Raw genomic sequence first — 22,082 nt, forward strand, 5'->3', positions numbered from 1 at the left:
CGAGTAGTGTGTGGAGGGGTCATTTGCGGTAGTGTGGGTGGCACCGTTAATAAGCAGACAGCACCCGCAGCGACAAATGTCCTACCCAGAGCTATAAATAACAGAGGTTAGTGTTAATAAATTTACTGTATTTCATTTACTGACCTTGGGGTGGTTGGAAGCGGGAGACAGACTCAATACACGCAAGGCAGCAGTGTTTTTAAACACATAATGGTTTGAAGAACTACTTGCACAATTTCTTGTCCACATCACATTTCAGGGTTGATGTTCCATGAAACATTCTCTTACGTAGTATAAGTCTTCAGTATTAACAATACTAAGAAGTACTGAGGAAAACGTTTGTTTAATTTTTGTGCTTATTGCACTTTCTCAGATGTATTTGATGCACCCGAGGACCTGCTGGCCGATTAACAAAAAAAAACACACAAAAAAACAAGCATTGGCATAGTCAATAGGTCTCGCCTTTGGGACCTTATAGGTATTTAATTATGCAGCACAATATCCTTGGTGCAACATCAACTGTTGCATGGCTTAACACTTATAATGTCCCAAAGGCGAGACCTATTGGCTATGCCAATGCCTGTTAGCTTATGCAATGCACTCCTCTTCCTAATATATGCAGACCGATTGGTTTGTGCTTCACACGTTGACAACACAAGCCTTTTTATGTGTGTGCTTCATTTGTGCACTGTGCCTCTCCTTAAACTAAATGATGTAGCACCAGCAATTTTCCATTCTGTTATACAACTTTTTGAATGCACAGTTTGAAGTTGAGCCCTGGTCTCTTATTTTTGCATCTTGTGCCATGTTCTCTTGTTTGTAATAAGACCCATATTGTGCAAATTATGCCAACTTTTCCATGCTCCTGAAGTGCACAGATGAAGCATTTGGTCCTGTGGCCATAAACAGCTGCAAAGCTTGTCGAAGTGAATCGACAGAAATCAAAAAAATTTCAGATTAGAAACTCTGGCGCTTCCTAAGGAGACTTTTTGGCCATTTCATGCTCTCTTGTTAAAGTCTTGAGCAGCTGCAGTCTCAACCAGAGTGCAACTGTTTCCAAGCGCCAGATTGAAAGAGCAGAATGAGCGCTGCTTGGCAAAGTGAACTGACTTATCAGAATAAACTAGAGTTAATAGTTGCTCGTTATTATTGATTTTAGTTTGATTGCTGTTTGAAATAGGGGCAAAAAAGCATTTTTCAGTACGATTCCTCATTGCCCGCAAATTTGCTATGAATGGTATAGACAGTTCAATAATGTCTTTATCATTTTATAGAATGCATATAATATATTTGTTTAACCTTAAATTCTCTGTCATATATTATGAATTCGAATCTACTTGAAGAACAAGGGATGTAAAACCATCTCTCACAATCTGACTGTAGACTGTGTAATTTCACAGATCGTACAGACGCCTAGAACCTGGCTAAAGTTCATGTTAATGGACCTGAAAGCCATCAATTTCCACCAATCTCGTATTCAGGCCCACAGTATCAGAGAGCTCAGTGTTTTGAAAAGAGCAAATCTATGCGTACTGCTAGTCCAATTCTGCATCGCATACGAAGCACTGGGTACACAAAAGGCAAATTCATTTGTGACGTCTTACCTGATCCAATCTGTCTCACTAGAAAGCGAACCGCATAAAATAATTTTATCCATGGAATGTCTTCAGGCCAAAGCAGCTATGGAAACAAACACTAAGGACACCTCAAAAATACATCACCAGGACTCAGAATTAGCTTGTTTAACTGTCAGCTATTATGCAGGTCTATTTAATTTAAACATGTAATAGTGGCTTTATGAATATATAGGTGTGTGTGTGTATAATGTTGCTATCTTCTGCCCTCCCCTCTCCCTTGGCAGCTTCTCCAGTCAGTGGTCAGTAGTGGGACTCCAGCCATAAATTATTTAAACTCCAATAGCCCAACAGAGTTTGAATAATGTAAGGGCAGTTAATGCCAGAGGTGGGTGAAGGTGTGAGGGATTAAACTGGCCTTCATGTGCCCATCTCCCTTCCATTACAAAGCTCAGAAATAGTACACTATTTGTGGTTTTTAGGTCGCAGACTACCAAATAGGGAAGCTATCTGGTTCGCTAAAGACATCTTGGGGACATTCGGAAAGTTGATCTGTGAATGTATTCTGCCCGTTGCTTGCCATTGGCTTTGTGGTTTGTAACACACGTTTTCTTGCTTTCCATTTGCTGGCTTTGTGTTTTAGGCTGTACAGCTTGAGTTCGTACCTTCCCTTGCCCAAACGTTATTTATGATAGTATCCCTTTCTGTAAAGAGACCTGTAAATCTTGTTCTTATCTCGTCACATTTGCTGTACATTCAAAGATCGAGGTCAAATGTCAGGCGCTGTTTTCCCAGTACGCTGGTTTGATTTTCATTTTCTGACTTCAAAGTTAGAGGATTTATGTGACAATCTTGCCGGATACTGGGGGTAGGAGAGGGTTTTTTTTCAAGCACACAACAACATTTATATGAACTGTTTAAGTAGTTCAGAATTAGGAACACAAATGAAGCACTTTTTTGGTTATTTCTGAAGTGTGTTGGAAACAGATACTTTAATATGCCACTGCACTCTATGCCTCTGCACACTCCACTCCCTGTACCATTGTACTCTGCCACTGCATTCTACACCACTGTAATCGAGGCCACTCCAATCAACTCTGCACAGTTCCACTATACACTACTGTACTCTATGCCACTCTGCAACACTGCGTTCTGCTCCACTCCGCCAATTCACTTTACTCTGTAACACTCAACTCTATGCCTTCACTCTATGCCAATCCACTGTATGCCACTCTAATCTACTCTGCACCACTGCATTCTACTCCACTTTAATCTTCACCATTACGCTCTACGTCACTCTATGCAATTGCACTCTTTTCTGCCCCACTTCACTCTACACCACTCCACTCCATTCTACTCTGAAACAATGTACTCTATGCCATTGCATTCTACGCCACTCTGCGCCAGTCCACTCTGCGCCAGTCCACTCTCTGCTACTCTACTCTGCACCACTGTGCCACTCTACTCTGCACCACTCTCTGCCACTCTACTCTGCACCACTCTCTGCTACTCTACTCTGCACCACTCTCTGCTACTCTACTCTGCACCACTCTCTGCTACTCTGCACCACTCTATGCTACTCTATTTTGCACCACTCTATGCTACTCTACGCCACTGCACTCTTTGCCACTCTATTCTACTCTGCACTCTACGCTACTGCACTCAACTGTACTCTGCGCCTCTCTACTCTGCGCCCCTGCACATTGCGCCCCTGCGCGTGCCTCTCCACTCTGCGCGTGCCTCACCACTCTGCGCGTGCCTCTCCACCCTGCACCACTCTGCGCGTGCCTCTCCACCCTGCACCACTCTGCGCGTGCCTCTCCACCCTGCACCACTCTGCGCGTGCCTCTCCACCCTAATCTACACCACTACGTTCTTCGATGCTGCATTGTACACCACTGAATTCAATGCCCTGGCACTCTACGCCACTGCGCTCTACGCGACTGCACTCTGCAACACACTATTGCAATGCAGTCTACAACAGTACTCAATGCTACGCCAGTGTATGAAACTCTACGTGACTCCACACTGCAACTTCAGTAGACAACACTCTCTGCCATTCTACTCTATGATACTCCACGCCACTCTCCTCTCCGCCACTAACTTTTAGCCAAGCTGAACAGCAGCCATGCAGGTGTACAACATGGCTCTCAGGATTATGGTACTGAGTTCTTGCTTTCCACATCACCAGGTTGTCTTATGGGCCTGATCCCTCCATTATGTGTGCAGTTCATCGTTGGTTGTATTCAGGAGATTCAATGCATGTGCTGCTTAAACTTAACCACCTGTCTTTTTTATTTTAATTCTCTTTCAAACGTAACCACCTGTCTTTTATGTTTTAATTCTCTTTCTACTCCATCCTTCCATCTTCACTGGTTTTCTTTACCACCAGTTTTCAGTAAGTAGCCTCTTGCATTTTGCTGTCTTTTCTTTCATTTTGTAGTTTAAGGTTAAGTTATATAGTGACAGTGCCATCTAACAACAGTATTTAGCTTTCTGACTCAAGAGACGTTTTATGGGGCTTTGCTGTTCTGCTCCACCCTAGAAAAAGAGAAAAATAGAGTTTGGGGTTCTTGTATTTGGATTTTCCCTCCATCCACATACTCTCTTTGGCTGGTTTCTTTACATTTTTCCTGGGTAGGACTGGCGTAGGTAGTGGAGATTTTCCCATCACTTTTATTGTTAAATTGCACCAGAGTACACTTTTGCTCAGGCAAATATACTATGCCATGTATCTGGATCATGGTAGTGATGTACAGGATAGGCAGCAATTCCCCATAAAATTAGATTTGTTTTCTCAAATTTTTTATGTTAAATACAAACTTCCAATGAGGTTACATTTATCAAATTGTAAACAACAACGATTGGTAAAACATGTAGGCGCAAATATACAGCACTGAGGTAATAGGTTCTTGTTCTGCATCACTGTAAAAACAATGAAAAAACAGTGATGGTATGTGCAATCAACAGTATGCTCTGATGTGGAAAGTTGGGCTTTTGTTAGCAAACAACATTTGAGGCATAAAAGATTTTGCATCCTAATGGTGATTTTGTAAAAAAAACTATAAGGTTTCCTTCAGGATTTAATATTTTGTTAGATTTTATATTATCGTAAATGAGTAATAGACGAAGAAATATGAAATTTGATAAAATCTGCATACAGTTTTCTGATGGGTATGTTTGGTACAATATAAATGTTATAGAAATGTTTAACAATAAAGTTGTAATTTGGTCAGATTACGAAGTGCTATTAAGAAACGTTCACCCACATCCTTGGGAGGCTGGGTATGAAGGGTGGGCTGGGGCAGGAGGGGGGGGGGGACAAAATCCAATGGAGCAGGTCATTCCTGGAGCATCCTCTGGTGACGTGGTTAAAGTACAGCATCTCAAGGCTTTAGTAATTATGTTAATAAGTAAGAAGTGTTTTTATATGGTTGTACATGGTCATCTATATTGCATTTACTGGTGATCATGGCCTCTCCCCACTGAGGGGGTTGTATACAGTAATCCGTGGGTTATTCCAGCACAGTGGTCTCACAGTTTAATCACAAATAGTGTTTTAAATGGGAAGGTACTCACCGGTACTGAGTACCTACACTTCTTCATTTGAAAGAGAGAGTCCCTGCGCTTAAAAGGCATGCAGTACTTTTCTTAGGCGAATGCCTGCACTTCTCATTAGCAAACTGACACCTCGTGATAGTGAGTGCCTACGCTTATAGATTTCCATTTCATGCTACTCGTACAATTTTGAGCGTTCTGCACATAATTGGGGCCGTACAACATATAGTGGCCAACTATACGCTTGAATGGGAAATTGTCATGCTTGAATGTGGCCAAAGTGAAAATGTCAGTTTTGTATTCTCTGACCTGCTTCCTGTATACACACAGTAAGGTCATGGTCATTTTAAGAAATCCCATCCCCCTGTCTCCATGTTAATGAAATTTGAGCTGTGAGCATTAGGGAACAATAACGTTTTTCTTTATTTTTATTCTTCTGTAGTATGGAAAGAGTCTTTCAAGGAGAGGCAGGGGCATTATTTTGGTTTTATAAAATCATAACTCTTATGGATGAAATTATCAAGAAGTATCCTTTGCCTTGTCAATTTCATCTGTTAAAACAAACTACAAAACCCCTTCAGCCTCCACTCATATTGGTTGTCGATACTTGTCAGGGGCCGCCTAAGAAGGAACTGGAAACGCTAGACATGAGTGCTTATATTTTCATTCTCTAAAACATTTGGAAGTCTCATCCACTTAAATTTGCTTAAAGGAGTTTTTTTTGTCATATTGAACTGTCAGTTTATAACCGATTCGCCCCCTTTCATTCTTACTCATGGCCTATGGGAGCCCTTGTGCGAGGCACCGTTAAATTGCTTTCTGTGCAAGAGTTCAAGTTGCACGCACTACTGGTACCGAGTGCTCATCCTTTTATTCCACTTGAAGATTGGAACTTTGGGACCCACCCAGGAATACGCTCCCTAATCTTCACTTTCCCCTGCCTGCTCGCAGGTCTTTAAGATTACTGCCCTTGGTTCCATGGTCCTACATTTGTATGATATGGGTCATTCCACTGTTCATAAAAAAGAATCGAAACCCATTCGGTCTCAAGTGAGTGGTGTATTATTTTTTAAGCTGTCAACCTGTTCTAGGGAGACTTTTATTCTGGGAATTGTCGTCTGACCTTTGATGAAGGGCCTATTGTACTGTAAACCAGCCGGACAGACTACACTAATGGCAACACTTATGAGTCACGTTTCATACCGTAGTATGCTTCAGGCAACCCTGCATAGCCTAAAGCTGTATGTTATCTTTAAAGGTGGATCCATGGTCTAGGTCTTACTTTCCTTGTAAACAAGGAGATAACTTCATGCCATAACTCAACTAGATCAATTGTTCCAATATTCCCTATATGTATGATCCCACTTGTGCTGCTCGAGTGTATATTTAGACTCCCCTATGGCCTAATCTGTTGGACGTCAGGCTGAAGGTTGAAGCCCATAATTAAGATAAAACTTCAAAAACAGAACACTTCATCATGGTGCCCACCCTAATTTGAAAGGTACCAGGGATGCTTTGCCACCCTCAACTGTCATCCCTGCCCACCCTCTTTTGGGTGCTACAAGCCATAAATAAATAATTCCAAAATTATTACAAAAAAATGCAAGTCTGGATGACGTGAAATGAGTCATCAGAGTGTCTTTCTTTCATTCGACTTCTAGAAGGCAGGCTGGGAAATATTCACGACCTTGCTCTTCTCGGGTAATCATCTGAAAGATTGACACCAAGCACAGGATGTACCCATCATGGCTTTTCCTGTGCCACCTTGCATCCAGTGGTGCAGGCATTTGTTGTCGCTGCAGCTCTACACCACAGCAAAAGCCCGTAATTCTCCACTGCCTTCCCAGTGGTTAAGGATATGAGTTCCTTGGGATAATGAAAGCAAATAGTACAGGAATTATTCTCCGCCTCAAGGCAATATGGATGCTCTTTATGGGGAAGTGGTTAAGGGACAAAGTAGAATATGGAAATCCTCCTCTGACTGACTGTTGACCCCCTTAATGGCTTGCAGGCTTTCAGTCAGTCCTGGCTAGGGGGCAGGAGACCTCAATTCTCCTGTTTGTTTCTCCCCTGGTCCTTGAGAAATCTGTGAGTGAACATAAGGCGCCAGACATTGCTTTCGTTATCACACCCATTTCAAATTGTCCTTAAAGTGTAAGACCGCCTTTTGGTGGGAGCTATTCACATAATCTGCTGATATGGAGTTCGTGAGGTGCATACCAGGAACCCTCACAGCTAACTCTCTAGTGTAAATTATTTCTAAACTCTCCTTTTCATTGTCTTTTTGATTCTTCCTATTAAGGTCAGCATCACTAGTTGTAGTTTCTTTCATGTTTTGTATAATCTGCAAGGTGCTAGGCCCAATATGAGTGCAGTTGATTGACCTTTTGTCACTAGGCCAGCTGGTGGATACCAGAGTAACTCAAGTTGACGTTTATTCATCCTGCCCAAATTTTGTTGAACTTTTTAATTCAGTTCAGAACTTGCCTCCTTTAGTGGACCTTAATTTGGTTCTTTCAGTTTTGTCCCATAAACCCTTTCATTCACTTGCCACCTGTGATAGTGAACTGGTAATTTAAGATTTACACCGATTGGTGGATTTGAGGAGGCTTTGAGGAGCTCGGAAGTCTGCATTTCAGACTGCTGTATAGTAACTGTTTGCCCATCACCTCAGAGTCCACATGCGTGTGATGAGGAACAAGGCTATGCCAGTCGCATTTGATCACCTACCAAAAATCTTTGATATCTTTAAAGCAAGCTGTTTTTGAGCTGATTCTCAGTTTTGCCAAAATCTATTGGGCGTGCTGTATTAGTAGCCCATACATCCTCATGCCCCTTTCTCCATAAGATTCTCCCACACCCAGCTCAATGTACGCCCGTAGAAAGAGAAATTCTGAGGAGTAGGTAATAATGAATATATAAGGGGTGAAGGCTGTTTTTCCACATGTGCTTGGGTCCCACTACTTTGATCTCTTTATCTGAAAGCTGTGTTCTGGTGCTTCACCTAAGGTCATTATGACATGATTCTTGAGGCAGAGCGGCTATGGCCTTCCAGTCCAAGGTGAGCTGTGCTCTTGATTTGCTTCTTTTTTTGTTCCTTTTTTTTTAAAGCTTGTTTTATACATTTCTGCATAAAGGGTGTTGTGCATATGTTGATATGTAGGTATTTCCCATATAGGAGCGTTATTTAATTTTAATATGATGGCAGGTTTAAGGGACCTTTGTAAACTTTGATGGACAAGTAGGCAGTTGAAGCAGTGAAGCAGAGTATAGTCTGTGAGAAAATATTTGGTTTACTTTATTACTTAAATTGAAAGTTACTAAACCGGTATTGCTGTATGCATTTTCTTTATTATCTTTAGCGTTTTAATTTTTACAAAAAATAACATTTAAGGGAGAAAAAGAAAGTATCAGTGAATTTAGTTTTAATAACTTCCATTAAAAAAAATTAGGCCCAAATTTCAAGGACTACCCAGATCACTTTTGTGAATGAATCATTCAATCAGTACTACTACTGCAAAAACCGTACCCACACAATGAAATTTGGAAATTAAATGAATTTTGGGATTTAAATTGACAGTGGCTACCACGGGCCTTCATGGTCACATCTACTTCTACCATATTTCTTAACATTAGGTTGTGATGAAGCTTTGTCAGGCTGTTACTTACCATCTAGAATTGAAAAGGCCTGGGTGTTGCGTGCAGCTTGGCGGATAGCCCTATGCTTTCTGTTGTGTGTACAGGCATGTGCTTCTCAGGTTTCATCATTTAGAGTTTTCTGTTGTGTGGTAGTGCTGCAATTGATTGTGCCATGGTTTCCTGTTGATGACTCTGGCTTGGCCTTTCTGATCCTTCGGAGAGACAGGTTGTCGAATACTTTGTTGAGGTGGGTGCTGAATATGGAAGAGGGATGAGGCGAATCCCTGCACAAATATGCTGCGTTTTCATCACTCCTCCCCAGCACCATAAGATTCCTAGACTAGTTGCATTAAAAATCGATAATTGTATGGAACTTTTAGAATGCTGCTGTACCAACAAGAGATTGCAAGAAATGAGTGGTAATTCATGATGCCTTTAATATTCTACTTTGGCACGGTTTTCATTTCCTCCATTATTTGTCTTCTCCCTAGTTTGACATGCTGGAAATGGACCGCCTGGATCGACAGCTGGTGAAGCTTCCTCTTCTCTATGACTCTTCTTCCTACATACCAGACACCGTGGACCTCACAGAGGACAGCAATGCTCGAGAGTACTGGCTCAGTTGCTTCGAGGAGTCGCTCAATGGGGTGAGAGTAATGCAAGTGTCTGTAAATCTATATCCCAAGAATATCTGATGAGCTGTTTATTCCTTTCTTTCATGAACTAAAAGAAGCTTTAATGACAGTCATTTTTTGTTATCTGGATTAAGGCTCCTCTAGTATTGTTTCGACCAGTAATGCCTATAAACAAATTCAGTTAGAGTGGTGCATGAAAGATGCTAGGATGTAGACCCTCTGCACTGATGTTATTCATTTCCCTTAAAGTCACCAACTTCTTCGGTTAAGTGTGGATCATGCCCGGATTACAAGACACAGGAGTTGTTCAACTTCTATGTTTTGTCAATAATTGCTTTTTTCACTTGGTGCAGGCACTTGCGTCCAAATATTGTCCACCACAGTTTTGTTTGTGTCAATCTTCTTTGTATAACAATCTTCCAAGTTGTTTGCACAATTAGTTCTACCCATTCAGTTGGTTGTAGCCAACGAGTGTTTCATCTGGTCTACTAAGACACCGACTTTTTTCAGGGCTATTCTAAATTGATATCATAGGAAAACAAATTGATATTCTATTTCCATATATTGTCGCCAGTTCTTCCCTCTCGGTTCTGTGCCACATAGTGATTTGGTGGCGATATGTTGAAGCATATTTAGCCATCCATAGGAGCGTGCTTTACATCATTGGTTCTACATGTTCTGTTGAGTTAATTATCCGTTGAGTGTAGATAAAAGGGTCCAACTTCTTGTACTTCAAAAATTATATAGATCGCTTCGAAAGTACGCAATTTAGTAAGGCCAGGATTTGTTTTTAGCATATCCCGAATATCTATAACTCCATGCTCTAAATTGTATCCTTTGTTGAGACTGCCTCTATGACATTGCCTGAGTGTGAGGGTGCTTTTTTGTGCAACTGACTCCAGTTATCCAACTGCAAGTCTTTGTTTATGGTGTGTTTTGCAGATAGAAAATACTATACATTTATGTGGTGGTAACACTGCAACATCCCGTGGTTGGGTTTTGAAAATTTGTTTTTATCACAACTTGTAAATTGGGTTTGGACTCAAGATATTTCTACAGTGACTCGATGGGATGTCTTCCAAAAATCCACAGTGCCGCTCATCTTGATCTTGGAACCAGCTTAAAACATTTTTTTGCCATTGTGTTTCTAAGCAAGAGTCGCATAAGTGTGTAGCCATGCAGCACATTATCCTGTGTGCTGTGCTGTCAAGGATTGAAGCGCTATACTGTATTGCTAAATTACATTCTTAAAGTCAGTGTTTTTTTGTGCAGATTTGGATGGGAAATAAGCAGCTGTGAAGTTCTACAAGAGCACTTAAATCTAGCTGGTGATGAGTGACTAACTTGATTGGGAACAAGTACACACCACCATGCTGTACACAGGTCCTCTATTTCAAACATCTTAATTAAATTAAAAACAAAAAAAAACATTCCCAGTGGGTCCCAATTCTGTTGCTCATTCACTGAATTGAAGGACAAAAATCTAACCGCTTTCTGTCCAGCACACCAATATCTGAATGGCCTCTGGGGCTTTAGAAGCAAGTGCCCAAAACCAAGGGTAGTCATTCCATTGCCCTCCAAATGAAATGTTGGCCTCCGTGGGATTAGATGGAGTGGCCGTATGAATCATCTCACATTTAATATGTGCACAACACATACACACACTTGTCACACAATTAAAACACCCAAAGCGACAACACAGAACTGAAAACTTTAGACACTAATAAGCAGCTCAAACCCAGCTCCCTCGTTATACTTTGTGACCAAATTACATGACCAGTAACATAACTAATGACTTTACAAATGGCTTCACTCTTTCCTCCATCCCACCCCAAAAGGCAGTCCAAAACCCACAAAGCTACTGAGCTAAATGACATCATGCCAAAAGCTGCCCTATTAGAGAGGAGTAAGAACTCTAAAAGTGGAGTAAAATGTAAATTTAAGCTATTGTGTTGGCGTATCAGGTGTCACATATTCAGTTCCAGAAAATGTGATTTAAAGTAAACAGAATAGTCAGTCGACAGACAAGATTTCTGGATGATGATGCACTGACTAGCGCAGTTTGTGAGGTTCAAAGTAATGTTTTTTACGAGTGTTGGAAGAGCCAAGTCTAAACTGTACAAACCTAAACTGCCCAGAAATAACCCCACAAACATGATTTTCGAAATGGTGGTGCTCTAAAAGTAACGTCCATTTTCGCCTTATTGGAAGCGTCACCCTCCTAACGTGCTACCGTATGGCCCGAGATGTTCAACGGATAACTAATAGGAAAAACATGCCTTGAGCTAAAGTTCATATTTAAGGTCCTGTCGTCATTTTAAAACAAAACAAGCATTGGCATAGCCAATAGGTCTCGCCTTTGGGACCTTATAAGTGTTTAGCCATGCAACAGTTGCATAACTAAATACTTATAAAGGTCCCAAAAGTGAGACCTATTGGCTATGCCAAGCAGCCGTGCAGCCGCGAAAGTTAAAGTGATCACGATCAAAGCGGCCGTGAAAGTGAAAGTAATCGTGATAAAGCGCGGCGCGCGAGCCGGCGCACGGGCACTGTAGCTCTAAGCTGGCCTGGTAGCACTTTTTGGAGCCCTCTCAATAAGTCTCGCCAGAGCAGCGCATGCGCTGGGTCAGGCGAGACCTAAAAAGTGACTTAAATGCATTTCACAAATGAAGGGAGCAAGACCTGAGTGCCCCACAGCCTCCCCTTCCCAATCTCCTACCCAGGTGCACGTTCCCCAGGACACCCGTGTTCACCCGTGTCCCAGAGGTTGTAAACCAGACTCAACAGACCGAATCGAAGCTGAAATTGGTCATTGCAACTTTATTACCTCCTTCTGGTGAAAACATGTGTTTTTTGGTATCCTGGGCAAAACAGTAAGAGGCTTTCACCCACCCAGGCCATAAATCAACTTCCCTCCGGGGCCACATAGACTGGCGCATCAATCACCCACATCAACACTTGGCAAGCAGGCCGTCTGCATACAGGGCCGGGGTGACATGGGAGTGAACGTAAAGCCATAAACAAGCAAGTCAGGGAGTTTGTAAAAGCATTGCATGGTCCAGGGAAGGAGAAACCCCAGTAACAGAAGGGGAGATACCACCCTCACGAGAATAACCCCTGCAAGCAAAGTGGTCATTAGCGATAATCATGAGAGAAATCCGCAGGCAAAGCTAAGAGCAAGTGTGGCGTAAAGGACAAGCTGCTGACTGGAACAAAGAAACCCAGTTCTGCTTTCATGTTCATCATTTGAAATGATCTGTGTGAGCACGTGCAAAGCAGGCTAGCTTCCTTAGGTGACCAAATTAGAAGCACTTACAGACCGGCTTAAACCCAGGATTAAGAGATGTATAAATACTAAACAGTTCATTTTAGATTGAAAATACGTATTTGCATGCAAGTTAAACCAAAAAAGTGAAAATGGCATACTAGACATTCAAGCCACAAATGCCCCTCCCCAAACCCCAGAAGACTGCCCATGCCCTCTCCCAACAGCGCCAAAGTTTAAATTCAGCCCCATGTAATGCATATTTTTCTAATACGTTTGATGTTCATGTGCATTAGAAGGCACTGGCCATCTTAGGAGTGCTAAGGGCGGTACATAAACCCCTCGGTCGAAAGATGGTGTCTGGAGGAGCACATTACTCCCTGCCAATCATAAGAAACACCCACGAGCAGCAATCCTGTCTCTGGAAGATTTCAGGTGCTAGGAAACTCCTCTGTCTTATACCGCATGGTGAGTCCCGTGAACTACATGCGCAATGTCCCAAACTCCACAGCCCATGTCCTGCCAGCTGTGGCCCTACTCGCCATGGTGCGCAGCTCACTGTTGTTTGTATCGGACACAACAATTACGAGCGGAAACCATCTCCAAACAGGAAGTGATATCACTTCCTGAAAACTTACAACAAGTAACGTGGTGGGAGGGTTAGGGATGGAAGCACCTGGCACAAGGGTGAGTGCGAGGGGATGGAATGCCTCATGCGCTCCACGGAAACCTGTCAGAACATTATTGTAAGGAAAAAATTAAAAAACAAACCGTGACGCTGGGATAGCTGGGGGTGGGTGTGTAGACATAGAAGGTGGGAGGGCCGAATTCTGCATTCAAATGCAAGCAGCTACGGGTGCTGAAGCTGAACACAGGCAAACAGTAACGCACAGGAAACAAACAAAAAAAATAGTCCCTCAAACAACAGATAAACAACTAAAGCGCAAAGATACAGTAGTTTGTCCCAGCTCCGTGGGAGGAAACAAAAGACAAAACGTAGGAACAAAGAGGAAGTATTGACCACTAGCAGGCAAGGATTTTTAAAGAAAACTGTACAAACAAATGAAAAGCAGTGGGCAGGTTGTAAGCCAGCAAAGAAGCATACATAAAGTATGTACAAGAGGTCTAAAAAGCTCAACCTAAAAAGAACAGATGAATGTTGTAGGGTATTTGTTAGAAAAACACCCCACTCCCACACCGGAAAGGGTGGTGGTAACGGGGTCCTTCCAGACACACACAGTGGTAGCTTGGCTTGAGTGGTCAGGGGTCAGGCACCGTGTTAAGCATACGCAATACCCATACAATAACCATGCGTGCATCCGTTCCAAAAACGACACTACACCTTAAAAATTATGAAAATATCTCTGTGTTTATCTTCTTTTCTCTTAGTTGCTGATTGAATAAATAATAATACAATCACAGTACACAAGCTTCTCCTTAAAAAGTGCAGGTCAAATAAATAGTAATACTTTACAGGTGCAATAAATAGGATCAGGTCAAATAAATACTATGAGGGAATAAATACTGTACAGAAATAAGTTAGCTCAGGACAATAAATACATTACAGGAATAACTTAAATAAATACAATAAATACAGTACCCTCAATAAATAATACCAGCCAACAATGACATTTGTAAAATCAGATCACATTTAAAATACTATGGGCTGATTTGGCCCAGTCACAGCTTGTGGTTAGGTGGAGGGCCTGTGGGTGTCTCACCTAGCTTGGGTAAGGCTGAGGCTAAAACTGAGGTAGATCAAGGGTAATCTAGGAATCTGGCTCTCCCAAACTACACCACCCCTCACACAGGTCACTGTATCAGTCTCAGTCCACCCCTGGCACTTCCAGGCTGGTTCTAACACCTCTTTATCCCTCAGGATGGTCTCTTAGAGCTCCACAGGGCCTTAGGCGCCCTCTATTCCACTTACTGCCCTTTATATGAAGCTCCGACGCCGCTGGAGTCGTGTCGACGCCGTGAGGCGGTTCCGGTTCGATGTCGGCGGCCTCGGCACAATGTCAGTTCTTGACGACGCCGGTAGGCGGTTCCGGTTCGATGGCGGCCTCGGCTCGATGTCGATCTCCGATTCGATGACGTCGGGCTGTCTTGGCTCGATGTCGACTTCGGGCAGCTCCGGTTCGATGTCGGCGGCCTTGGCTCGATGTCGACCTCCGATTCGATGACGTCGAGCTGTCTTGGCTCGATGTCGACTTCCGCCGGCTCCGGAGTGCGACCTCCACTCCCGACCTCCGGCACGATTCTCTTCAGGTTCCGGCGACTCCGGAGTGCGATCTCCACTCCCGACCTCCGGCACGCTTCTCTTCAGGTTCCGGCGACTCCGGAGTGCGATCTCCACTCCCGACCTCCGGCACACTTCACCTCGGTCTCCGGCGACTCCGGAGGGCAGACTTCACTCCCCCGTCGACGCCGCTCACTTGACCTCGGGTGACTTCCTCCTCGACCTCTGGTACTACTCACAACCTCCGTCGGCGCCCTCTCTCGACCTCTGGCGGCTCCGGGTACGACGTCTGCTTTCCAGTCAGCGCTGCTTCTCCACCTCGGGCTCCAGGTCTCAGGCTTCTCGACGTCGGACTCCAGGGAAACCAATAAACAGGTCAGATTCTTGCTTTTCTTTACTTCTAAGGCCTGTTCCTGCTGTCCAGGTCCTTAAGATGGTTTTTCTTGCTTTCTTCCCCACAGGGCTCCAGGCTGGGCTCAGTCAGTAGGGACTAGTATCAAGGGTGGGTTTATGGACCCCACTCCAGGCACAAGTTTCCACCCCTGCTGCCTCACTCCTTCCTCCTTCAGGTTTCTACTGCTCTCTCTTCACCAGTCAGGTGCCAACTGCCAGCTCCAACTGTCAACTCTGGCTTTAGCTTCTCAACATTCCAAACCGCCTCCAACTGTCACAGGGTTCTGGAATGTTCTGGAAGGTGCTGGTAGGTTCCAGTGGGTTCTGATGAGGTCACAGGTGGCCACCATTTTGTGCTCCAGGCCCTCAGACAGAAGTTCCAGGGGTAGGTAAAATGGCTTCCTGAATCTGCATCAATACGAAAAAGTCTGGTGGTTCCCAAAAAGGAAAAAATACTAACAGGGTTTGAGGCAAAAGTGGGACAAAATAAATAATGATGAGGAGGGACCACCCAAAGGGCTGACAGGTCTAACAGTATTCAAATACTTTTTGGGCTTTGGCGCTCAGTGGTATAGGTAATACAAGAATTGATGACACTTGCTTCAAATTTGGGTCTACCTTATGTCTTTTGGATATTGGATTTGTATGGAATGCCTTTTTAAGTTTTGTGACATCATGGTCAAAATAGTACAGAAAATATGCTCAGCCCCAAAGTAAAAGTGACCCCATTTAGTGAATTAGATAGCTAAAAACGTTGTCTATGTCTTCAAATCGCTGCAGTTTTGAACGTGTAATTGTATTGTAATTGCATTTATATAGCGCTTACTACCCCTGACGAGGCGTCGAAGCGCTTTTTTTTTTGCGAGTAGCACGCTACTCCGGGACCCATAGAGGATTAGTGTTGAATTAGTATAGTGAAATATGAAAGTAATGGGTGGATAGGTTAGTCAGTTATTTGGATTCCGAAGGATAGCAGGAGGATAGAAGCGGAAAAAAGGTTTGTATTTGTATAGCGCTTGTTACCCCTGAAAGTGTGTTGAAGTGCTTTTTTTTGGCGATTAGCACGCTACTCCGGAAACCCATAAAGGATTAGTGGTGAATTAGTATGGTGAAATATGAAAGTCATTTGGGTGGTGGATATTAGTCCGTTATTTGGAGTGAGAAGGATAGCGGAGGGATAGAAGGGGAAGAAAGGTTTGCAATGGTACACCGTATTTGTGTTTTGGAAGGGATAGAACACTGCATGTGTTTGCACTTGCTGCAGACAATGTTTGTGGTAATAGCAGGGAAATAAGTGAACAGTAAAAAACCAGCCCACCAAACCATCAAAGAGGCCCACAAACAGCCAAAAATAACGGTTCACACACTGACCTGTCAAACCAGCCTTTTGGGCACTGCCTGGTTGCCCTAAAGGCCTGTCCGACCCTGGCTGACAGTGTCATTAAAAACCTGTAATGCAAAATCTTTGTCTTCTTTGGTACAAATAAAACTCTGGCTGGCTTCTTTGTGTGTGGAGCATGAAAAGCTGAATACTGGGCATTCTATTCTGCGAGAGGGGTCTGGATCATGGTATGGTTGTAGACATTTTAACAGAATTCTCCGGCCCTGGTAAAACGTATGTTGCAAAACACACAAGATGATGAATGGAATGTTGCACATTGGCAAAACATTGACCCCCAGTCACAGATCTGGTTTTAATCCATCGTTATTTTGCTCGCCACCCCAGTTCAGACATGGCCATATGCAAATCAGTCTTGACCCTGTGCCTCATGGGAACAGTCCAGCCCGAACTGCCAAGCCAGGTCTTCCCTGGGCCGGAATCAAGCATCCTAGGACCGGTTTCGGGGTTTCACCCCTCTTCAGCCGGTATAGCTTGACTCCAGTGGCGTAGTGAGCACGGGACCCGCGTCTGGGTATACCCTTCCCACATTGGGCGAACAGCAAAACACAAAAGATGATGGACGGAATGTTGCACATTGGCAAAACATTCACCCCCAGTCACAGATCTGGGTTTAATCCATCGTTATTTTGCTCACCACGCCACCCCAGTTCAGACATGGCCATTTGCAAATCAGTCTTGACCCTGTGCCTCATGGGAACAGTCCAGCCCGAACTGCCAAGCCACGTCTTCCCTGGACTGGAATCAAGCATCCTAGGACCAGTTTCGGGGTTTCACCCCTCTTCAGCCTGGATAGCTTGACTCCAGTGGCGTAGTAAAGTATGTTGCACCATTTCAGTAATGTATCTGTTCCTGTTATGGCATTACCATAACAGGATAGCAAAACAACTTTGTCCTTAAATGGAAACTAACATCTGGAAACAGTGTTCCTCTTTTTCTGTTTTTTTTATTTTTTATTTAATGGAGTGAAACCGAGACCATCGTTTTGCTAGTGCTAATAGACACTGTTATTTTTGTTGCGGTAACAGCACTATTGTTTAAATAAATAAAATTGTATCAATGTTCAGAAAAATACTTTTTCACATTTAGCACGCTTCTTCCCACCTCCAGATGAAGACTTAATGAGTTGCCCATAATATGATTCTGGCGAGACGTAAAAACAAGTAATTTTGGAAGCAAGTGGAAATTATTTTAAGTATCTCCACAAGATAGTTCCCCTCAATCTTATTGTGCACGCCACAGTGCATAAAGTCTGTGCCAAATGCCATGAGGACAGAGTGTCACAAAATATCTTCTTAAGAGACCAAAAAAAGGACAAGGAACCACCCATCAGCCCTGAGCTACAAAGCTGAGCCGGTGACCTATTGACCTTGAGTTGAAAACGTCTGATCTAACTCGTGTCACAACCTCTCAAATTCTTTTTTTTAAACCTATTTGTTATTGACCTTTTTAACTTCAGCACGATTGTACAAGCATAACGTCTAAATAATTCGGTCACAACCTCTCAAATTCGAGGCAGACTTCTGAGAATATTCCAAAAGGGTTACATAAACCTCGAGTTAAAAAAAAATATTCCTCATTGACGTTTCTAATTGCAAGACATACTATTCAGGCTGTTACGTTTAGAAAACTTAACACGGTTCAGCACCGAAAAATCTAATTCAACTAAAGATTTGTTTACTATTTTCAATCTTACATGGTGTTGCAGTATTCTTAAACATTAAACAGACAAAGACCCAGGTAATCAAATGACTAGTTAAATGTCATTCAGTTTGCCAGGTATTGAGTCTCCGTAAGATTTAGATCCAATTTATGACATAGAATGTGCACAGTCAGAGGATCAGCAGCTACAGCACACACATGAAAAGGTGGTTTCTTGGCCGCATGACTGTGAGGACACTTGGGAAGATTGCCAAATTCTTTCACTTACAGAAAAAACAAAAAAGTAAAATTGAATGTGAAGTTCATCCCATTAGTACTAGTTATAGTTTTATTCAGAAAGATGGCAGTCTGTATTGGGTACAACAGAAAGACAAAAAATATGTATCTTCCTTTGTCTTTGAGACAGTTGTACCATAGGAGAGGAAAAACAATTCTTACCTGTATTTCTGAAACAAAGTATGGATGGAATAAATTTAAAACACGAGTTACTGTCCAGTGACTGATAAATTACCCACAAAGTAGAGTGCAAACATAAGCCAGTGCCGCCGAGATCAAGCATACAAAGTAGGCCTCAAAGAAACCAGACTTTGTAGCCTTGACTCAGTTTATTACAATAGGTCTCCCTTCAGAAAAAAAGCAATGGGTAAAAAAGTAGACTCCTCTGTGGCCATTTCCTGGCATGTCCTATAGACTACAAGTGGCTCAGTTGGGTAGAACCAAACAATTTCTTTCATAACCAAAATATTTTCAAAATATATTTAAGAAGAAAAAGACATGTACTAACTAAATTAAACTATGCCTGGCGCACCAAATATGAACAGATCTCTTTATCTAAAGTGTCAGAGAAGACTATTTTTTTAAAATTTATTTTATATGTTAAATTATTAAATTTTTCAAAAAGGCTGACGGACGAACAAAAACATATACAAATATAAATAGTGACTGATGTGAGAACTAGTACACCAAATCACAGTGATATTAAATTCATGAAACAACACAAACATAAATACACATGATCTATATCCCCTTTTGAATTTCAACAATAACCAGCAAAGTCAATGAATATATGGTTACAGAGATTCAGGACATGAGAGAACACTGCGTCGACATTTCGACCCCGATGTCGGTGTGATTTAAGAGTCATCAAGTAGGCTCTTCCTCAGCACAAGATAAAAGCTGGTGTCAGCCTCCAGTTTAGACTATGAGTAGGCTCCTCCGATAATGGTAGAGCATGGAGACAAACGGTCGTCAGGGTGCGAGAGTTCGACATGAAAAAGATCAAGCGGCAGGTCCCTGCCTGAATCGGTCCTACGTTTCGGACCTGTGTATATGCGAAGACGTGATCACTGAGGGTCACCGTTTCCAACCTTGGCAGCCATAAACTATATGAGAATCTCGTTGAGTATATATCCAAGGGCATTGCACCCGCTCTCAGTGGTGCCTGTAGTGGTGCCCTGGCATTGGAAGAGAATAATCACCTCGAATTAGGAGTAAAACAAGCTTCCAGTAAGAGGTCTGTAACTAACCTCCAGTTCCTTGGATACTCTAGAGGGAGTGTGAGGGATATACTATTCCATAGTAACTAGAACCATGTTGCAAATTATGACACAAAGTAGCAACAGAGAAAAAGCTCACAACCTCCCCCTCTTCATTAACCCCTGCTTTGGGGAAACCAGAATTTACCCCAGCAAAGAGAGATCAACGGTTTGAAATTTGGCAAATGCAGAGATGCAGGAGAATAGGAGACCTGTTTGAGGGGAGTGATAAGGCCATTCGTAGACATTACAAAGTGCTGTGATAATCCAAAATCTGAGCATGTCGGACACTCAAACCTATGACTAGTAGGCTCCTAACTAAATTTGAACAGTGGATACTTTAAAAAACCAGTGACCAAAAAAGTAAGTTCAGAAATCTGCATTAATATAGCACTTTAAGCTGATACAACAACAGGACAAAAAACAGAAATAGGCAGGCTTCTCACAGACACGCAATGGAGTATTCGTTAGAGCACTCAACGCAATTGAGCCACTTTAGCCAATGAAACTGATATTAACATAGCCACGTACTGGTACCATACACCACAGAAAAAAATGGGAGTAAGAAAAATGTAACTCGAGGAAATGCCAGTGGAGTTCTGTCAGTGATGGCATCTTAAATGATCTTGTTTACCTTTGTACGGAAGTACAGACATCCTAGGGAGAAATAATTTATGCAGTAGATTACTGGAGTAAACATGTGAGCCGGTAGCTTTGTCCACAGTAAGGATGGATTTGGACCAGGCCCTCTGCTTCTGAGCTCCTTTTGCCTTTCAACAAGGCTTTGGTTTACAATGTATTGGCAGCCTGGTCTAAACCCTTCTTGGTGCTGGCTGTTGACTGCTCCATTGCTAGATGCCATGGACCGCCATCCAGAGACCCGAAGTTCTTAAAACAGCACTTGAGAGGCTTGTGATGGAAACTTTCACTTCTAAAGTTAACTTGGAAGTTTTTACTCCTCCAAACAGGAAGTTAAAATGTATTGACAGAATGGGCAGGTGGAGTCACTAATGCTTAGGGTCCCACCTGCAAGGTGTGCTGAAGGAGCCCCTCTCTCTTCCCCCAAATGGAGTCCTTGTCCCTCTCCATCCACCTTCATAAGGACTCTCACAGATGCACAAATTACAGAGACGTGCAGTTTGGGCCTTGAAGCGGAGTCATTCTCACGTTAAACAGATCTTCAGGGTCTGGATTCTGACTAATGTGCTACCCCTCAGGTGAGACGAAACATGCATGCTTGGACCTCACACAGCAGAACTAACCCACAGGTTGCAGAGGACCACTGGCACTGGATTCAAACCACTGAGCTGAGACTTGGATAAAGAAGTGTAGACTCCAATCTTACCTAAGGACTTGTAGTCAGCTGAGATCCATTACACTGCTTTCATTGTGTGATTTCAAGATCACATATGTCAGTCTGTGACTGGCCAAGGATCACTCCAAAAATCAACGAGATGCTCGAAGCACCTCATTTGAAGCACGGCCCCCAACCTATCCTCCATTCATTTACAGATACTGAATCAGGGATTTTCAATATTCAGATTTCACTTGGATTATTTCAATGACTTGTATTATCTTCCATGGTGCCGCAAAAATTGGTTTCTGCATAGTGGCTGAAAGCATGCATAATCTTATTCCTTTCAGTTGTATCTATTTTTTCCTAGGGCCTCTCTTCCACTCTTGCCAGTATGACCTATTTAAAGGGCTCTGTTCATAATGCTGGTTTCTTATTGCATGTATACTGGCCTAGTGAAAGCATTAAAATGTAGTGTATGCTTCTACAGTCAATAGTAAAGGTAGTAAACTAGACCCTCAATTAGAGGACATTGCGCTAGTCAGATGGACAACTTTATTACAAGACACTTGCAGATCAGTTATCCGCTAGCAGTACATCACTGTTGGTTCCTGGTTTCTTTGTCACCTCTGCCAAATCCATAGCTGGTGAACTCTACTGCTGGTTGCCATTTTATTCTACAACCATCAGTGGTGGCACATCCGAAGAAGCAATCTCGAAAGGCAAAAAGCAGACTGTCATTATTCTGAGGGTTAGTGTTGCCTATAGTTGTGAATCAGGAGGTACACATAGCCTTTGAGTGAGGATTATTGGCCTCCTAAGTGGTGAGGGGAAAAACAACTGCATGTGTGGATGATAAGTAGACCGGCTCTCAGTGGCGAAAAAAAAA

General features: G+C 42.8%; 1 protein-coding gene across 2 annotated transcripts in view; it reads left to right on the forward strand.

Annotated features, from left to right (window-relative positions):
• Positions 1–22,082, forward strand: part of PANK4 (pantothenate kinase 4 (inactive)) — a 445,012-nt gene that overhangs the window by 241,190 nt on the left and 181,740 nt on the right. For both annotated transcript variants that reach the window (XM_085609230.1, XM_085609233.1), the window contains exon 10: positions 9,263–9,418. In XM_085609230.1, the coding sequence (XP_085465356.1) occupies positions 9,263–9,418 (156 nt within the window). The remainder of the gene's footprint in view (positions 1–9,262; positions 9,419–22,082) is intronic.

Source organism: Triturus cristatus, chromosome 1_2, assembly GCF_964204655.1.
Source record: "Triturus cristatus chromosome 1_2, aTriCri1.1, whole genome shotgun sequence".
In the NCBI taxonomy this organism is placed as follows: Eukaryota; Metazoa; Chordata; class Amphibia; order Caudata; family Salamandridae; genus Triturus; species Triturus cristatus.